At 50.4% G+C, this 20,097-nt stretch overlaps 1 protein-coding gene across 2 annotated transcripts in view; it reads right to left on the reverse strand.

Moving 5' to 3' along the window:
• Positions 1-20,097, reverse strand: part of Atp2b2 (ATPase plasma membrane Ca2+ transporting 2) — a 300,161-nt gene that overhangs the window by 69,920 nt on the left and 210,144 nt on the right. For both annotated transcript variants that reach the window (XM_051155098.1, XM_051155099.1), the window contains 3 exons: positions 6,289-6,486; positions 2,908-3,165; positions 1,982-2,107 (listed from right to left, as the gene is read on the reverse strand). In XM_051155098.1, the coding sequence (XP_051011055.1) occupies positions 1,982-2,107; positions 2,908-3,165; positions 6,289-6,486 (582 nt within the window). The remainder of the gene's footprint in view (positions 1-1,981; positions 2,108-2,907; positions 3,166-6,288; positions 6,487-20,097) is intronic.

Genomic DNA, 20,097 nt, shown 5'->3' on the forward strand with positions numbered 1-20,097 from the left:
TTTGAATCATGACGAGACCTAGAGTGTCCTCTCTGTCCCCAGCTCCATCTTAGCTCATCTGGGGTATACTTCCTATCTCATCTCCTAGGACCCAGGACTTCATCTTCTTCTGGTTCTAGCACTTCTAGCCCCTGAGATGTCCCCAGCTCTACCTTTCTCCTTAAGAGAAGGAAGGAACAGGAACCACAAAAGCCCTATCTGTGCTCCCCAGACTCCTCCGCGTGGCTCCCTTCCTGCCTCCTCCTTGGAACAACATCCTGTCTTCTCCTGGGCGTCCTTTGTGAGGGACCCAAGACCCTGTGAGTCTTCCTAAACCGGTGATGGCCAGATTCCCAAGCAACTCTGTCTTTCTGGGATCTCTCTGCGCCCTGGAGTCCTCCTTGGTTGGCTTGTGACACTGTTAGCTAGTGACTCTGGATGCCATCTCCACCAGGCTTCTGCCAGCATCTTTCTCCATGCTGTCTGGAGACTTATTGCCATCTACGCAGGCCCTGGCCTCCCATTGAAACCATTGCACTCTTTCCCTCAAAGTTGGTTGCCCACCTGTCAACTCCTGCAGCTCAGAGGCCAGAACCAGGGCCAATGGGACTGGGACTACCTTCTGACCTATCACATGGCCCTGTGCTCTCAGAGGGCATTCGAGACCCTCCACGACCCCTCATGAAGACGTCAGGGCCTTTGCACTTGCTATTTCTCTGCCCAGAATGCAGTTCTCAGTGTTCTGATTTTAGCTCTAAAGCAGCAGCTCTCAATTTGCGGGTCATGACCTCCTTGGCAAACTTCTATCTCCAAAATATTTACATTGTGATTCATAACAATGGCAAAATTACAGTTATAAAGTTGCAGTGAAAATAATTTTATGGCTGGGGATCATCGCAACATGAGGAACTGTAATAAAGGGCCACAGCATTAGGAAGGTTGAGAACCACTGATCTAATGTAACCTCGTAAGTCAGGTGGTCCCTGACTTGCTGAGAGTTTTCCCGGCCTCAGGGCCACTTCTCACTGCAGTCTTGTGTCTTTGATGTACTGTCCTGGAGATCACCTTGCTATTTGCTTGTGTGTTCATTCCTGGACTGCCACCCTCACCAACACAGACCTGTCTGTCCCATTAGCCACTGGAATACAGTAGATGTAGGGGTGTACTGGCTAGTTTTATGTCAACTTGACACAGTCTGGAGTCAGCTGAGAGGAAGGAATCCCGGTTAAGAAAATGACATCATGAGCTTGGGCTGTAGGCAAGCTTGGAGGGCATTTCTTAATTAGTGATTGATGCGGGAGGGCCCAGCCTGTTGTAGGTGGTATCATCCCTGGGCAGGTGGTCCAGAGTTCTATAGGAAAACAGGTTAAGCAAACCATGGGAAGGAAGCTAGGAAGCAGTACCCATCCATGGCCTCTGTAAGGAAGGGTTTCACAGAGCTGGTTTCCCCCACAGCCTTTCTAGCCCATATCTTGTCCCCATGGCAGACAGAAAAACTTAAAAAAAAAAAAAAATGCCAGTCATTAGGAGACACCATCTGAGGAATCCCATCCTACTCAGAATAAGGTCCAGATTCCTGGCTACCAGGATCCATACATCTACCTCCTTCTATCCCTGGCTCCAGAGTGGTCCTGCCTCTTGCCCTTTGCACTTGCTTTCCTTCCTGCTCTGTCAGCTCGTCCCCAGGAGTGGCAAGGCTGGCTCCCTTTCACAGCCTCCCCATCAAAGAGCCTGGTGCAGCATGGGTGTCCAGAAATACTATTGCTTTGTTGGAAACCAAGTCAGTAGAAGCTATGTTGCAGGGGTAGGACACCCTATGATGTTTGTTGAGGTAGTGCCAGGCATGGCCATGGTTCATGCATGGCAGGTGTAATATGAGCTTGCTTGGAAAAGGGTGGAGCACTCACAGGGGGGCTGTCAGTGACCCCCGAGCCAGGAACCACACCAGCCTCCCCATGGCCAGTGGGAAATGGCCTCAGGGGCACTGTAGGCTTCAGCTTACCTGACAGAAGCATGGGGTCCTTATCCACAGACTTGCGCACCTGGTCAGACTCCCCTGTGAGCGAGCTTTCATCGATCTTGAGGTCATTGCCCTGGATGAAGAGGCCGTCGGCAGGAAGGAGGTCACCTGGTTGGAGGAAGTCAAGCAGAGTCAGGTGGCCAGAGAAGCTGGGGCATCCATGTGGGCTGTACCTAGTAGGCCCCAGCGTGCAGAACCAAGACGGTGCCTGCAGATCAGTGGGCAGCTAAAGTGACAATCCTGGGGCCTGACACAGAGCCACCCTACCCCATGCCGGTATGTCCTTCATATTGTATACCTTTGACCTGCATGTGTCTCTGGGCCCAGCATGCTCTGCAGGTTTTTTTTTTTTTTTTTTTTTTTTTTTGGTTTTTTTTTGGTTTTTTTTTAGTCTTTTTATGGCTTGGAGAAGGTCTTTAATGACAGAGAAGGATATTTTGGGTAGGCTGAGGACACACCAACCAAGTGAGCCTCTAGGACTGAGTGAGGAGGCCCACTCCAATCTTCCCATTCTGTGTCTACTGACCCAGGACATACCTTATCCAACCCCCCACCCCCCTTTGGAGCCAACCTACCTGCTTTCTCAATAGCAATTGAAATAGAAATTGACTGGCCTGGCATCCTCACCCACTTACTTGTACTCCTGCTAACTTCCATCAGCCTGGACACATCTCTCTGAAGTCAGTTCATGGATGAGAAATGGATTGTGTCTCATAAACCCACCCTGAGTATTAGTGACGCTGTGCTGGGGAAGCCTTCTGAGGTTGTTTTCAGACTATGAGCCTACTACAGGAAAATCAGCTTTGAGGTTCCCCTGCCCCATTCCCTGGGTTAGGCTCTCTGTATCTGCCTGTCCTGTCCCACCTCTACCCAGACTCCAGCTCAAGAACGATGGACAGGACACTTGCCATATTTGATCTGGGCGATGTCCCCGACCACGATCTCAGCCACAGGGATCTGGACCACCTGGCCGGCCCGGACTACGGTGAACTTCTGCTCCTGCTCAATGCGGCTCTGCAGGCCCCGGAACTGTTTCTCTTTACTCCAGTCATTGAAGGCTGTGACCAGGACCACACAGATGACTGACAGCAGGATTGCAGCCCCCTCAATCCAGCCTGCTTCTGCCTCACCTTCATCCTCTGCCCCACCCTGGGCTGTGGCACACCCTGTAGAGAGACAAGGAAGCAGTGGGTTCCCAGGCCACCTGACAAGAGCTGCTGGTACATAGCTTAGCTATGTTAAGTAATCACGCAATCAGGTGACAGTGACACATTTGGTCAGGTGCCTCTGTGTGCCATGCTCCAGGCACAGGGCTTCTCCTAGTCACCTTATAGGGTGTTTGCTCTATGTCTTCCACAGATGGGGATGTTAAGGATTCTCAGAGAGGTCTACTAACTAGGAAGGGCAAGTAGAAAGTGAGAGTGCCACCCCAGGCAGCCTGGCTTCAAAGCCACCATCAGACTGCCCCCACCTCTGTCCCAGATGTTAGAACTCAAATGAATGACTCTTTCTCCGAGCTTCAGTTTTCTCATGAGACAGGATTTCATGTAGCCCAGCCTGGCCTCAAATTGCCTATGTAGTTGAGATGATCTTGGGATCCTGACCCCTCTGCCTCCACTTCTCAGTGTTGAGATTACGCTATGCCTGCCTGTACGCAATACCATGGAAGTGGTGGAGGGGCATTGCTGAGGCCTAGGGGCAGGAAAATGGCAACTCCTGGGCACACCTAGCACATAGCAGGTTCTCCCCAACTCAAGCCACAGCAAGGACAATGGGACTCAAGACAACAGGCTGCCACTTGACCCAAAGGAACCCTGTACCCCATTCTTGGCACGAGAGAGTCCCCAGTATGGGCCTATGACTCTCAAGGTTGGCCAGTCCTACGGGGCAGTGAGAAAAAGAAAAATACCAATATTCCAACATAGAAGCTCAGACCTTCTACCCAAAGTGTGACTGGAGCAGAAGTGAGATGAGGCAGGGGCAGAGCCAGGCCAACTGGGGCCACACTCCAGCCACAAAGCCGTGATCACTGGGTCTTGGGTTTATGTATACCATAGATGTTCATGGCAGCAGCCATCTGCCTGGAGCCATGGGTTCTCTCTTGGTATACCTCAGGATCTCTGTCATGTTCTACCTTGGCTTCTGCCAGCTGCTCTCATCTTACCCTATTCAGTAGGGCCATAGGAGGCCAATGATATGGTGACTCAGCCCCAGCCCTGCCTGTGGAGCTGGTTTTTTTTTTTTTTGTCAGAGTCACAGAGTTTCAGCCCCTTGGTGGGTGACCTGGGCACATCCTCCATGGCTCGGGGGACCATATGAATAGCATCTAACTTCTCCTAGGTCTATCCTGATAAATGGAGCATTTACTCCTTGTCAATGATGACTTCCCTTTGCAACAGATGGAGACCATTACAGAAAACCACAGCCAATCAAATTGCAGAGTAGTGGAGCCCAGTCCCAATGGATTATTGACAAAATATCCTCACACCTGAGGGTCAGGGAACATTTAGGAAGAAGTGGCAGAAAGACTGTAAGATCCAGAGGATCAGGAATTTTGCTATGGGTTTGTGTAGCATCACTACGGTGTGTAGCATCACTGTAGTGCAGCTTTATGAGGGAGACTCATAATGTCTCATTAACGTGACCACCCAAAGGTGAGCTGAACAAGGGTGACACCAGTGAACATGCTAAACTGCCAAGAGGAAAAGCCGATGAGACCCCTCAACCTTACACAAAGCACTATGGACAACTGAGTACAACCGGGAGCAGGAGAGGAGGGCCTCACCAGAGGAGAGCACCCCAATTGGTTTTCCAGTGCCAAATAGTCAGTCCTGAAAATATGCATACAATTAACATTATATGGGCTCAATAGGTTATATTTAGAAATATATATGCATGTATACATACATATATGCATGCAGTAACAGTTGATGAAAAGAGAGACCATGAATTTGAAGGGAAGCTGGGAGGGGTGTGTGAAAGGATTTGGAGGGAAGAAAAAGAAAGGAGAAATATAATTAAATTACAGTCTCAAAAATCAAATAAACACACACACACACACACACATACACACACACACACACTCACACACACACACCTGTCTACAGAGTTACTGTGTGGACTAAGTGAGGAGGCAATGGGCTTTTGCCACAACAGCTCCCAACTTGGGGTAGCTATGGAAACTGTAGGGCATATATCAGTCTTAACGCCTGCTGAAACCATAAGAAAGGCTGTCCACAGTACATCCCCCTTACTACCCTATGGAAATGTCCATCCTAGTGTCTATTGTCAGAAAATTTCACCTTCCTTCTTGTTGATAACTTGGCCTCTGAAAATCATCCATCGTCCCTTTGTGCCCTGGCTGCTAGGAAGCTCAAGTCACGCTTAAATCTGAGTCATAGTCGCAATGATAACTGGTTTATTTGCTTCCACTGTTTCTGCCTGACATTTTTACTTGCCTTCCCTCCTATCCTCTATGGAAAGATATCATGTGAAAAAAAAAAAAAGAAGAAGAAGATTGGGCCTGATAGATGGCTCCATGGTTAAAGCTGATGACCTGAATTCAGTCCTAAGAACCCACACGGTGGAAAAAGAGAACTGACTCCTACTCCCATGGTCAGGTGACAGAAAGAAATGCCCTCGGAAAGAGCCTGGAAGCATGCTGTAACGTGCTCCACAGCCAAGCCTGAGGCTTCTCTCCTGGGTGGACACTGTGGTCCCATGATGGACATTTAACCCACAGGTTCCAATATAGGTCTTTGGGGATGGGGCCTTGGGGAGGCAACATAGATTAGATGAAGTCACAGGGTGGGCCCAACCTGGGACAAGGAAAGAGCTGAGCCAGCATAAATGCCTAGCTTTACTATGTAACGCCCCCATCACACCATAGTGCAACTCAAGCCCCAAACTTGTTGCCGGGCTTGAGAGTCTCCAGAACAGTAGACACGCCTCTTTACAAATCATGTAATCTGTGATATTTTGTGAGAATAAAAGAAGAATGAACTTAGGTACTGGGTGCCCAGAGCAGCTTAACTGCCTCACTATACCCATTTTCTCATCTTTAAAGTAGGTATAAGTCCAGAGCTGGGCATACTGGAAGTGCCTAATAAGTGCTTACCTTAGCTATTACTACTGTTGGCCTAGCCTTGCACTTATGGGTTGACTGGGGTCTTGGGCATGTATTGGTCTCTGTGTCTTGGGCCCCAGCAAGCTCGCTCCCTCTGTGTAGTGCTGTGGGCGCTGCACACACATGTACCCTTCTATGTGCTGTGTGCTGTCGGGCACCCTACCTTCATTGCTTTCTCCGGGTGGGTGGTAGAAGGACAGTCCCAGGGAGATGATGGCCGCGATCTCCAGGATGATGAGCGTCACGTCCTGCAGTGCTTCCCACACCAGCTGCAGGAAGGTTTTTGGTTTCTTTGGAGGTATGAAGTTTTGCCCAAAAATCTGTTTCCTCTTTTCCAGGTCTGGAGCGGTGCCCGGCAAACCTGTGGACAGAGGGCAGATGAGTTGGGTTGGGGTCAGGAGAGATGCACGCCTAATGCTGGGAGCTGAGGAGGGAGTGTGCAGACACTGTAGGAACTTTGCAGGCATTTGCCTAGGAGCCCGGGGTTCCAAGAGATCCATGCTGAGTGGGGGCTAAAGGAATAGAGGAACCTAGAGGCTGGTTCCAGATTCATGGTGGTACCCATCCTATGAACACACATGCCAAAGAACATCTCACCCACCTGACTCCAAACATCCCAGCCCCACCCAAACTGCTAGAGCTCAGCAGAGTCATACTACGCAAGGCCTCCTTTATACTAAGGTGTTAACCATCTGCTATAATTTATTGGGTATGAACTGAAGGTGACCACCAAGCTGGCTGTTTGGGTATGCTGTTACCCAGTGACAAGGTTGAAAATTCTTAGCCAGGCCTTTAAAAGTCGCAGCACCTGTGACTATCCAAGCCTAATTCCCAGGACTTGGCCAGTGACCTGCCTTGGGGAAACACTCTCCTGAAATGTGAGATAAGACCAGAGCATCTTGGATTATCCAGGTGTCCCTCTGTCCAGAATAAGTGTCTTCTTGGGTGATGCTGACCCAGGCAGGTAGACAGTCGCACAAGAGGATGGGTAGGGAGATCTGAGTGACAGAGCTATGACAGAGCTACAGACAAGGACCTCACAGAGTCACCAGGAGCTGAAGGAAGCTGTGAATGACCTCTCCCGATGGGCCTAGGGCAGAGTCCAGCCAACACTCCTGCTTTGTTTGGACTTGGGCCTCCAGAGCCATGAGAGAAGCCATTCCTGTCTCAGGGTGACGCCAGTAGGAGATAGTCTGCTTCAGTGAGCGTGGAGGTAACCATGCAGCCAGTGCTTTCCCTAACTCTGAGTTTCCACACACCTCATGTCACCAGGCTTGGTGGCAAGAGCCTTTACCCACAGGGCCAGCTGGACCGCCCCTAGAAGGTAATGTAACCTGGCTTTTGGGTTGTGTCTTAGTCCTCTGTAGAACCATCCACTCATTCATCAGTCCATAGTTTCTGAGCCTCAAAGGAGCCCTGGTGTACAGGCAGCAGGTGTGAGGCTCATGGCTGTAAGTACTTAGGGACTTGTAATCCGGGCCTGGGCTTCATAGGAAGCAGGGAGAAAGGTCACAATGAGACCATTCTCAAGGCCCAGACGGAGAGGGAGCATCCTTACTTGATACCCAGGGATCCTGCAGTGATCTCTCTGAGAGGCAAGGGATGCCCTGGGCAGCCCAGATCCCATCTGTGTAGTAAAAATGTGGAGTCAGGGTCCAGCTGTGCCATTTACTTTATGGAGGATGGGGCTTCCCTGAGGCCCTGTGAGCCCTGTGGTCCATATATGGAAGTGCTGTCCTCATTGTCCTATGCTGGGCTTTCCACCTGGGATGGTCACACACAGAGAAAACAAACCCAGCCAGCCTAGCCTGCTCCTGGGAACCTCAGAGGTCTTGAGGCTTCCTTTCTGCTTTGCATCCCAGCTTTTCTGGGCTTTATTCTTTTAACCAAATCCCGTTTTCCAACTCCCCGGAGGGAGATGCACCCCTTATTTGGGTACAAGTGCAGATGAGTTTTAGGCCCTGTCTTAATCCTAACGCTATATGCCCAATTTCTTTACTCATGCACCAGGTTGCAAGAAGGCACACGTGTAAAAACAGAACCCCAATTCCACTGCTCAGGAACCCCCCAGGGCCGCCTGGGAACCCCATCTTTGTGAAGACCTCAGTGGTTGTTAGATGGGAGAACAGGAGCTCAGAACAGGGACTGCGGACATTGCAGCCGTGAGATGACAAGTTTAGTGGCGAGTGAAGGAGACAGGAAGGAGGAGGGAGGCAATCAGGAGTGGTGACCAAGGCAAAAAGCATATTGGCCCTTGGAAGGGTAGATGGGGGTCACAGAGGAGAGATCTTCCAAGTGTTTTATAAAGCAGAAGGCTGAAATTTGATATGAGATCTCCCTGTTGGTGATGTTTTGGGGCCAAATTCAACTTACCTATGGGCTGAGTTCGGCCTCCAGTTGCCAATGTGAGCCATCTAAGGCCATGTGACATTAACAACTGGGGGCTGCAAAATGTCACATTACCACAGCCACCACTGATGACCACGAACAACCACACTCTCACCACTTCCACTGACTGCCATGTGCCCACTGTCATCACTCCTATTGCTGTCCTGGAATGTTGGTCACTTTTTTTTCTCGCCATGCTAGAAACCCAACACCTTGCGTATGTTGTGAGAATTGCTTCTACTTGGAGCTACACCCCAGCCCAGGCCCTGTGTGCAGCTATCTTAGGTGTCAGAACCCCACCGGGTATCAGCACTCCTCTGGGTCAGGAGACGTGGCTGGGACCTATCTTTCCTTGCCGTTCAACCCTGAGTAGATTTTACACTCTCTTTGGCTGGCCTTGGGCAGCTGTGTTGAAGGCCCCTGGGAACCAAGACTCTGGCAGAGCTTTGTACATAGTCAAGTGCCTGGGCCATGTTGTACAGACCTGCACACTGAAGCCTAGGGGCTACCGGGCCCCCTCCCTAGCCTGATGTGGTCAGGGTTGTGGCGGGGGGCAGACTAAGCAAGCTTCTACCAGCCCATAGTGCCTGCATCTGATAATGGGTCCACAGCAGCCTGGACCCCCCAACCTCCAGGTGTCTAGAGAATTGAAACCATGTAGGCAGATTCAGGGCCCTGCTACTTAATTCAATAAAACAACAGTGGTTCAAACTAGACAGCGTCCAAGAGGCTTCAGATGCTAGCTGTGGGACCTAGCACAAGCAGAGGACTATGGGTGCCTGCACGTGTGCCCAAGGGTGTGGTTGGGTCAGGACCCCGTTTGTACCTTGGTGGTGGTTCAGTGATAACATCAGCTCTAGCAGCTGTGCTGGTGTGCAGGGTGGGCATTGACGGTCTCATGGTGCAGCTGCCTGTGGGAGTCCACTGGCTCTATCCCTTGCCAGAGGCTAGCCCAATGGGCAGCTCCCAGGAGCCCACTACTAGGGACTTGCAACAATTGGCTAAAATGATGAAATAGGATAAGACACCTGGACTGTTCCTAGTTCTGTGCCCTTGAGCAGGTGGCCTCCCTTTTCTGGGCCTCATTCTCCTTATGCCAGACATTTGAATGGTAATTAACACCTGCCTTTCCTGTGCAAAGGGCCCAGTGGCTGCTGGTACTGTCATTGTGAGCCACCGACATAATAACCACCTGCAGGTGCAGGGTCCCAACCTGGCGTCACACTATAGCCACTGGGACCCTTAAAGTGTATTCATGCCTGGGCCCCAACGCCAGTTTATAACTGAACTGGGCAGGGCCATGTCTCGGTGTGGAAAGAACTCCCTGGGGATCTTGCCATGCTGCTGGGGTATGGTGGTCCTCAGACAGGAGCCTATCCCAAGAACTGGGGGAGGGTGGGGGTGGGGAAGTGGGAATGCAAGGTTTTCAGATGCTACCTGGACCTGTTGCATAGGTCGCTGGGTGGGCTTGCTATCCTGTGTTGTTACCAGCTTCCTCAGGAGAGGGGAGTGCAGGTTCTGTTGGCCTGTAGAAGCAGGACAAAAGGAACATGGCTGCTAGGCGACCTTGGGCCCATGAGTCCTATAGGCCTTGGGTCACTGGCCGGCCTGATGAGAACAGCAACTGGTCCAGATCAGAGTCAGCTCTGTGCTCACTCTGCACAGTTCCCAGCTTCCGTGGGACCTGTCTGACTTCTTGGGGTTTCCAAGCAGCTTTCAGCTTCATAGCCTCCAGGAGGCCACTGTCAGTGCAGAAGGTGCATCTGGCTGAGAACACAACAGAGCTGCACTTGGGGCTAAGGAAGACTGGAGGAGGAAGCCAAAACTCCGGCAGGGAGAGAAAGGGGCCGGGGAGAGGAGGTGAGGGCGGTAGGCAGTCAGGCGCTCACCCTCACATTCTGCTCTGAACATGTGCCCAATCCCTTTACAACCTCCCTGTTCCTGGGTTACTGTGGCCTCTCTGAGGTTGTTCCAAGGCCTCCTTCTGCCTCAAGGCATCACATTTACTGCCCTCTCTACCAGGCCCCAAGCCTTGCTCAACCCTGCCATTGCTCTCTCAGTCTTGGCTCATTGGCTCTTACCCAGAACCCCCTCTCCTGACCTTTTCCCTCTGTTGACTGTCATGTTTAGTCTCCAGAGACCCTGGTGGAAGTTTACCACCTCCTCCTGGGAGCCTTTCTTGATTTACACAGCAAGAACAACCTAGGCTTCTCACTGTTCCCTAAAATCCCCCATCATCACCTCCTACCTTCAGTCATATACATTGCTAGCCCAGGCTAGCCCCTGGGCCACACTCTGGCCTTGAATGTTGAACTCTGATTGAGACCTGACCTTGCAGCTACCATCTTTTGGACACTGTGGCATCCTGAGGGGGCCTCTGAGAAGCCATCCATCCTCCTGTCTCTTTATGGATCAGGGATGGGGATGTGGGTACCTAGGCTGGTCAGAGACACTGGAACACAGTAGAAAGAAAGCCTGTACTTCATGGAAGCCATGTGAGCATAGCTTGGCCTCTGTGGGAAAATTGTAAACATGTGGACCTTCCCTGTGGCCTGGGTCTGACAGGGCCATGCTAGGTAGCAGGGTTAGCTGCTACCCAGTGTGCATGTCAGGTATGTGTACAGCCTGTGATCACATCCTGGTTCTTGATGGGGAGGGCAGGAAAGCATGCCCTCTTGCTACTTGGCAGTCCTACATGGGGTACCCCGTGGATCCAGAGTCTGTAGTGATTATAAATACTCACAGGGCAGTGAGCATGTTTACTGGTTATATGCTGGTGTGCAGACCTGGTATATATGTACACACATGCAGACACATGCATGTGCACACACACACACTTGGGCATGTACACACATATGCACACACACTCGTACACGCACACACATGCATATGCGCACACACACACCTGCCTGTGAACTCAGGGTTCACAGCAGACATGACACTGCATGGCCACAACACAGACAGGCTTCTCTGCAAGCCGAGTCCTCTAGTGTAGTGCACACACAGGGACATGGTGGGGTACATGGACTTCTAACCTGTTCTAGGCACAGACATGTGGTTCACTGGTTCAAAACCCTTACTGTCTTTGATCCGAGTTACAAGCTGAGTTACTGCTGCTCTTCCATGGTGGGACTGCTGTGGTGAGCATCTCAGTTCATGGTTCCAGAATGTTCTATGTGAGCAGGGAAGGGGGCTCATGGGTAGGGTGCATGTGGGGCTGGCTGGTGGGAATCTCCAGATGCTGTGAAAATGTCAATTATTTGTACCAAGAAAGAGTTAGATGCCGGAGTTCCCAGATGAGACAGGGAGCCAGCCTCTTGGCATTTAGGATAAATAGCAAACAAGTTCTCTAGTGTGAGCGATGTCCTGTATGATATTTGGGACGTACAAGTAGCAAATTAATCACTTGCTGTTCACCTGAAACACAAGTCACACTGATCTGCCCAGCATGTTCCCAGAGTTCCTCCAGGCCTCCCTCGGATCTACCTTGCTGTAGCAGCATGGCTCCATGGTGACTCAGTGGGGAGGAAACTGAGGCACTGACACATGGAAGGGACTTGGCCTTTCAGCAAAGTGATTTGGCTGCAGAAGAAGCCTGGGCTGCCTTCCACCGTGACGTGGAGATGTAAGGAGGTGTGACTTACTGGGTGCCTATCTCCCTCAGACTAAGCCTTGTTGTGCATACACAAACTCCGTTTCATACTCGGTCAACCTTATAGAAGACACTTTATTCAGCCTGGTGGCTGGCCCATGCCCCTTGGAAAAGTAGAGACCCCCCCCCCCCGCAAAGCTGAATTCACTGCCCATCTGACCCCCACAGGTGGGGTGCTCCCAAACCTGGCTAGCAGCACTTCCTCACCTCTCCAGGAGGGGGCGCCCTGCACAATGGACAGTGGGCACGTGGGTGCCTCTCTCTGAGCCTCTCTGTTCTCTAAAAGTGGGGCCTAGGGACAACTTAGTTTTACTTGTTGGAGAGAAAAAAGGGCTACTAAGGCATGTTTTAGGTATAAAATGGGTGTCTAGAACCCCCGGACAGGGCATCCTTTCCCCTCTTTGAGCTCTGACCACACTGAATTGGCAGCAGGGTTGCCTGCCTTCTGATGGCCCTGACAAATAGCGAAAGCCTGTCTCATGGAGGCTCCATGGCTGCTCTTTCCGTGTGAACTAGCTGCCTGCATCAGAACCCAGTGCCCTGCCTCTCTCATGCTGCTCTGGGGACAGGCTTGTACTCTATACAGTCTTGGTTGAGGATGAGAGCTAGCTCCGAGGCACCTGAAAGGGATTTGGACAATGTAGTCACCGAGCTGGGTGTTGCTAAATATTTGTGCTGTCAGTGTGATGTGGGTTCTTCCATTAGCATAAATAAAAGCCTTATATTTTGAGGGGGAAAAACTCTACAAGCCCTTTTAGTGCTACATTTATAGAAAAATGAGCCTCTGTCTTTGGAAACTGAGTGGGCTAAACTGCAGTGCATCTAGCCCACAATATACTATATGGCAGTTATTTAAAAATGTGCTCAGTTTATGTTCACTAACATAGAAGTCTCCAAGGGAAACTGGTGAGTGAAAACAAGCATTAGAACAACATGCGCAGTTCAACTCCATTTGTGTAAAGCAGAAAATGCCACATTTCGTTGCCTGCACACACACGAGTACATGGTGAGAGGTGTGCAAGGATCTGTGCCAAACTCATGAAGGAGGAACTGACTCCTGGAAGAGGCAGTGGGATTGGTTGTGGTGGTGGGCTCTGATTGGAATCCGTGAATGGAACATGGAATATGTGAATGAATGAATAATCAAAACAGGAGAGTATGTTTTATCTGAATAACTAAAGTTTAATTTTTTTTAAAAATCAACATGGAAGAAAACAAAGGTTTTTTTTTCCCCCCATGTCACTGTTAGGTGAAATGGACCTGACAATAACATTCCTGGGTTAATATTTTAGCCATATTTGTGATCTGTGTGTTTCTGACTGAATCATTTCAGCACCTCCGTGTCAGAGGTAGGATGGTGCCTACTTCACAGCCTAGTCATGAAGATGAAGACAGGGCACGGCAAGCCAGGCATTCGCCAGGTGCTCGTGGATGGCCCCATCACCTGTCCTTCCCCCTTGTATCTTGTTTACACCTCTCCTTTTGGTTCATTACCACCTCTTTTCTTTTTTTTTAGGGGCAGTGGGGGGCAGGGTCTCACTGTGTAGACCAGGCTGACCTTGAACCCTCAGAGATCTGCCTGCTTCTGCCTCCTGAGTGCCGGGATTAAAGGTGTGTGCCATCACCACCCTAGGGTACACCTGATGCACATACTTTGCAAAACTCTGTGCAAAGAAAAACCTCATCTCTGGCCATACTATTCCTGCCTGACTCCCACAGCCAGTGAGGTCACCATCATTGCTGCCCTGGATAAGTGCTGCCTCTGCTCCCACACTCAGTCTGTGTTTTCACAGCGGGCAGTGCACTGCGTTAAACCATTATCTACTGCACTCCAGTGGCTCCCATCACATCCAGCTAAAAGTCACAATCCTTATCCAAGACCCAGTGCCCGGTCCCTGCCATTCTCTGCTGTCTCACTGCCCCATCTCCACCCTTATGCTCCAGTGACACCAGCCTCCTTCCTGAGCCTCCGACTCAGTACAGTCCTGCCACAGGGCCTCTGCACGTGCTGTTTCCTCTGCTGGGAATGCTCTCCTCTTTTCCGAGCCTCTCTTGGTGAGGGTGGACTCCATTTCCAATACTCTTCTCATCGCCCAAATCCCTTTCATTCACATCATTAATAACACAAGTAGTTTTTTTTTTTCCTTATACTTGGCTCCCTTACCAACTGTCACCTCTGTGAGGGCAGGGGCAATGTGGCCTGTTTTGTTCTGAACTACAGGAGTAAACAGATGGCCTTTCCTAGACACACATGCCTAGGAAGATGAGAGGGGGAGGGGACACTACTTGAATCTATAAAGTGACGTCTTCTCCAAGATAGGTGTCTTTGTGAAAGGGACTGAAGTTTGGAGGGACATTTGGGGTCTCCTCTGGCCATCCCTCTGTGCTTGAGCTTACTCTCAGTGGCTTTGTGTTCTTGCTGACAAGTAGGGTAGGAGAGGCTCCAGGTACAGCTCCAGGGTCATGGGGACCAGGGGTGGGCTTGCTGCACAGATGCCCATTGGAGGCCTGAGCCTTAACATAGATGCCTGCGGCCTCCAGATGTTAACTCCCCAGAAAACTCTAGAGCCACTAGGTCCTTCTTGTTTTTACAAATGATGACTTAAGGACCAGGCCACGAGGCACACTATGGAAATGGATGCTCTCTCACAAATGAAAGAATTCTGAGCGCTCTAGGGGGGGTGAGTGGGAGATACAGGGAGCCAGGTGTGAGGTAACTCACTGCAGCCAGCCGAGAGTGAGTCCCCATGGAGGAGGCTGGTGTAGAAGCTGCTTTGGTTCCTAGTCTCCTGAGGGGCCTCCCAGGTCCACAGTACTCACGGGGCCATTGTGGGTGAGGCAGGTAGAAGAGTCAGCTCTGGCCCATATCTGGCCCACACTGTGGCAATGGTCACAGTTTCCTTGTCTTATACTCTGTGTGTACTGCACAATTTACTGCTTATGGCTTCTCTGTGACCTCACTTGTGAACTGTTTTTTAGATGGAGAAACTGAGGCATGGAGCTGTATAAAGTCACCTCCTTTGGGTTTCCACTGGGTCTGCCTGCATTTGAAATCCAGGATCTAATGCCTGGAATCATGGCCCCTACCGGTGAGCATGAATTTAGGTCCTTATGGCTGGATAAAATTTCATGAGGGAGGTTGTGAAAGCATGGGGTTATTTCACATTCTGAGTGAAGAAACTGAGTCACAGAAGAAAGGGGAAAGCAGACTCACACCTGCAAATGCCAGCACTTGGCAAGCCAAGGCAAGAGGCCTGCTAAATGAGTTTTAAGCTAGCCTGGGCTACACAGTGAGTTCAAGGACAGCGTGAATTAAATAGAAAAAATAAGAGAGAGAGAGCGAGAGTGAGAGAGAGAGAGAGAGAGAGAGAGAGAGAGAGAGAGAGAGAGAGAGAGAGAGAGAGAGAGTCATGAAGGCAACTCACTGATGTGCCTGGATGGACAGCCTAGATTGTTCAAGGCAGCAAAATGTGTGTGTGTGTGTGTGTGTGTGTGTGTGTGTGTGTGTGTGTGTGAGAGAGAGAGAGAGAGAGAGAGAGAGACAGACAGACAGACAGACAGACAGACAGACAGACAGACAGAGACAGAGCATACTATCACCTTTGTTGTTTCATTTTGTTTTCCTGGAGACAGGGTTTCATGTAGCCCAGGCTAGCCTTGGACATGATAAGTAGCTGAGGATGACCTTGAACTTCTGATTCTCTTGCCTCCATCTCCCAAGTGCTGAGATTATAAGTGTGCACCACCACAGCCTGTTTATCTTGTATTGGGGATTGAACTCAGGGCTTTGTGCCTGCCAGGCAAGTACTTTACCAATGGAGCCACGTCCCAAGATCTCTAATGTTACTGTTTTAAGAGGCAACTTCTTTGAACCCTGTATGCCCCCTTTTTACCACTGCTATAGGCTCTGGAGGGCCCTGAGGTAGAACTTGGGCTCTGTCATCTTCTGGTTGTATGACCACCGACAAATTGCATTGGTTTCCTTGTGTGTAAAGTACTGACTTCCTAAGCTGAAGCTGGTGCACCAAGAGAGTGTGCAGAATGCCCTTACAGGGTACTGTCTTCCCGTGACCACCTCTTCACTTTTCCACTTACCAAGCTGTGACTGCTCTTTGTTGTAAGGGGTCACATACCAGTGAGCAGAAGCACCAGGAGCCATTTCCCTTGGTTTTCTGCACTTACTTGGAAGCCAGGTGAGATGCCACTATGACCATAGCCTGGGTGAAAATCTTATGGGAGCAGCTGGGGCACGCACAGGGAAAACATAGCATCCCTTTTTTGTCCTCAGGCCTTTGAATGGCATGTCACAGCATCCAATGACCGTCCTTTCTACTTTCTAGCTGTGTGGTGTGAGGGACAGTCATCTACCTTCTCTGGGCCTCCCAGGCTATAAAGCAAGCGGCTTCTTCAGGCTCTAGAGGGCTTTATGAGGCAATGTGGAACAGCCAGTGCTCCGCACAGGATGACATTTGGTGAACAGTAGTACCTCGTGTCTCTAAAGGGTAGAGACCCTGATTCAACTGCAGAGGTCACACTCCACAGAGCTCAGGTGGCTGCTAAATTCTCCATGGTCATGCAGCTCTGCATTGCTGCGTGTTAGACTCTGTTCGGCATGGGTCAGTGTTTACAAGGCATGCCTGGTGATACTTCACTATGCTTCACTGGAATTCTGTCAGCAACCAAAATGTCCAGTGCATTTCCCCAATGGACCCTCCCAGGGCTTCCCTCTTCACTTTGGGTGCCAGGGTCTGTGGTTCAGTGTGGCAGAAAACAAGAAACTTCCTTTCCTTGTGGGATCAGTGAAGGGCTGGGCTGTGCAAATACAATAGCCATAGTGACTGAGGGGAAAGAACATCTGGGTAGAGCTGGGCCCATCATCACCAAGTCTGCCTTCTCAAAATGACAAAATGCTAAGCCTCTGTGGGGAACCAGCCACAGTCTCGTCATGCGATTTACTAGCCTGTGTGATGTGATGATGGGTGCCTCTTTCTGCACTCAGTTCTACTGCTTGGCTCCATTGAAGCATCACTCTGGGATCAGAACACCAGGGCCCTGGATGGCCACTGAGCCACAAGCCTCTGGGTACATCTTGATAATATTCCTGCTGGAGATGAGTGGCCTCCTTCGGCAGAGAAGGGGCTTTGGGTTGACTATGTCTGTGTCCTTCTGGGTTATAAGACAGGGCTTGGGGTTTTGGCTGCAAGGAGACCTAGATCACAAGCTCCGACAAGAGATTGCCTGGGTCTAGATCCCAGGGCAGGAGAATCACAGGACCTGCTATTAGTGTTGAGCTGTGATGGGATCTGAGCACCAGGATTGATTAGTGATGTCTGCAATTTCTGTGGGTTAAGAAAGGGAAGACTTGAAATATCTTTCAATCTCTCTGTCTCTATTTTGTTTTCAATACCAGGGACAGAATTTCATAGTGCCCACAAGGAGAGCCTTTTATTGTGGTTTTGGACATGCCTGTCAGCCAAACTTACTGTTTCTTGCACATTTGCTCCTTCTCTGGCTGGCTATATAGATCAGCCTCCTTGGTGTTTTTGGATTTGTCCTTTCTTTGCTCTTGAGGTCACACTTAAATTCAGACTCTAAACCGTTCTCTCTTGTCTATTTCTACAATGGACCCTCAGTGAGGAGCCTTCCTCCCGTCCCACTGCTGACTCACTGTGTAGTCAGGGCTCACCTCCCCAAGGGATCACAACCGACTTCCACTTCCCCACTCCTTCCTTCCTCCCATTCCACCTTTCCATTCTTCTTTGATCACATATTCAAGTAAACATTTTATAGCTGCTGTATCCAGAGCTGTATCCAGAGGCTGTGATGCCTCGCCCTGCTGTGCACAGGCTGTGCATACTAACATCCACAATGCCTTATTCTTCATATCTATAAAGTAGGGGTTGAACAGTACCACCCCCACAGGGCTATAGTGGGGAAAAGATGCACCCATCACATATGTGAACCTTCTGGGAACAGTGTTTGGTTCCTGGTCAAAAACATTGACCACTATGATGGCCACGAAGGGCTTTTCTTATTATTTTTAGAGGAGACCCTTGGGGAAGAAGCCATTTGATTTGAAGTATTCACCTTTTCTGCTTGCATCTATTTTGCCTGGCGGGGGGGTGGGGCGGGATGGGTTCCCTTGCTTGTCTAGGAGGGGTTGTATCTTGAGGCACATAGGCAAAGAAGGGTGGGTGCCTGGGATGAGTCATCCCCCCCATCTCCAACCCCCCTGCACCGGATTGCACCTGGCTGCCTAGTAACCAAGAATGTAACTACTTGCAATTATATGGGAGACAGGATGTTCTGAACGAACCCTCAAATCGCATTCCACCAAGTTATGTTCCGCCTGAGGCTCAGCCAGGAAGACAAAAATGACAGAACAGCACACCTAGACGCTCAGGTATAGAGCATGATGCTAGAAGCCAGGGACATCCTCAGGTTGAGCAGACCACAGTGGGTAGGCAGTGTGGGTAACTTTAGGTTTGTGCTAAAATAGTGACTTTGTCACATCTCACTGGGCAAGCCACTTCTCCCCTTAGGCCTCAGCTGTTCCCTCCCTGGAAGACTGATGCAGGCTTTTGGCCAAAATTAAACAAGAATATGCAGCCCCTCCAATACCTCACATTTAGAGGATAGCCCCTAGTCCTTCTGTGGCCTCCATTCCATGTCTACTGCCCCCCAAGCCCCTGGTCCCACCCCCTAGAAGCTACCTCTCAGCCTTTGCCACCCTCTCTGGTCCACACTCCAGCCCCTACTGCCTCCACATTCTGGTGCCCATGCATCCGGCTCTGCCGTTTCCCAATGTAGTTTCTTGCTCTCAACCCCTAAGAGCCTCCAGAACCCTGGGTAAGCTCCCACACTGCTCTGTTCCTTGGCTTTTCCTTGCCGCCCATGCTCGCATGCAAGCCCCGTGAACTCAGGCACATTGATGACTTATTAATTGCTGTTTATATCTCTGGGCCTGGAGTGTGCTCGACACACAATAGGTGCTCAAGACACCATAGGTGAACTAAAGGTCATTTGTAGATATGTACACATTTAGCCAGGGCATTGCCTTTGGCACTAAAGCTAGTTTCCCAATACCTGGGGCTTAATAGGTTTCCATTGGCCTCAGCTTCCTTGGTTACATCTTGAGTTTGCTTGTTTGTTTGTTTGTTTGTTTTCCCCCCACAAAGGAGCCAGGCCAATGCCCTTAAACCTTATGCTCATTGGCTCAATATCTACTGGAGGCAATTCTTTTTCAGACACTTACAGCATTATTAAACCATCCACGACTGGAAAGCATGTTAACAGAAGGTGACCATGCCTGGCAAATTCAGGGACAGAGCTGAAACTCCAGGACTGAGGCGGCATGTTTTCCTAGAGTTCTTGAGGAGCCATACGAACTGGAGAGCTGGAACCAACCTGAGGGCTGAGCGAACAGAGCTGGAGGCAGCAGGCTTAGGCTCCTGTCTAACTTCTGCCACTTGCTAGAGTATGACCTGCCACACAGTGCCTTGGTCCCTTCATCTGAAAGGTGCTGACAATACAGACAGCAGCTGCTGCACTAAAGGGCTTCTCCTCCCTTCTCCCAGCTGTTCTGGCTCAACCAGGTGAGGCCTCTATCTGGCTCCACACAGCTGCATGTTTTTTATTAGCGACCTGAAGCCTGGCTTCTCCCACGGTGCTTGTTAGCACACTTTGGACAAGGCTGGGTGGGGGTGGAACAGTAGAGAAGCTCAAAGTCTGGGGTCGAAGAGCCATCAGACCCAGAATAGGAACGCAAGAGAGACAAATTTGCATCCTGGTCCTGCAGCATCCAAGCACCACTCCCTTGCTTTGTCCTCTGTCTGGATACTTGGAATTCCCGTCTTCCTGTTCAAGAGGAAGCCTTCCACCTCCCACAAGAGCCAAGCCCAGATCTTGGCCAGCCTCCCTCTGTGACCCAAG

This window comes from Acomys russatus, chromosome 13, assembly GCF_903995435.1.
Source record: "Acomys russatus chromosome 13, mAcoRus1.1, whole genome shotgun sequence".
NCBI classification, from domain to species: domain Eukaryota; kingdom Metazoa; phylum Chordata; class Mammalia; order Rodentia; family Muridae; genus Acomys; species Acomys russatus.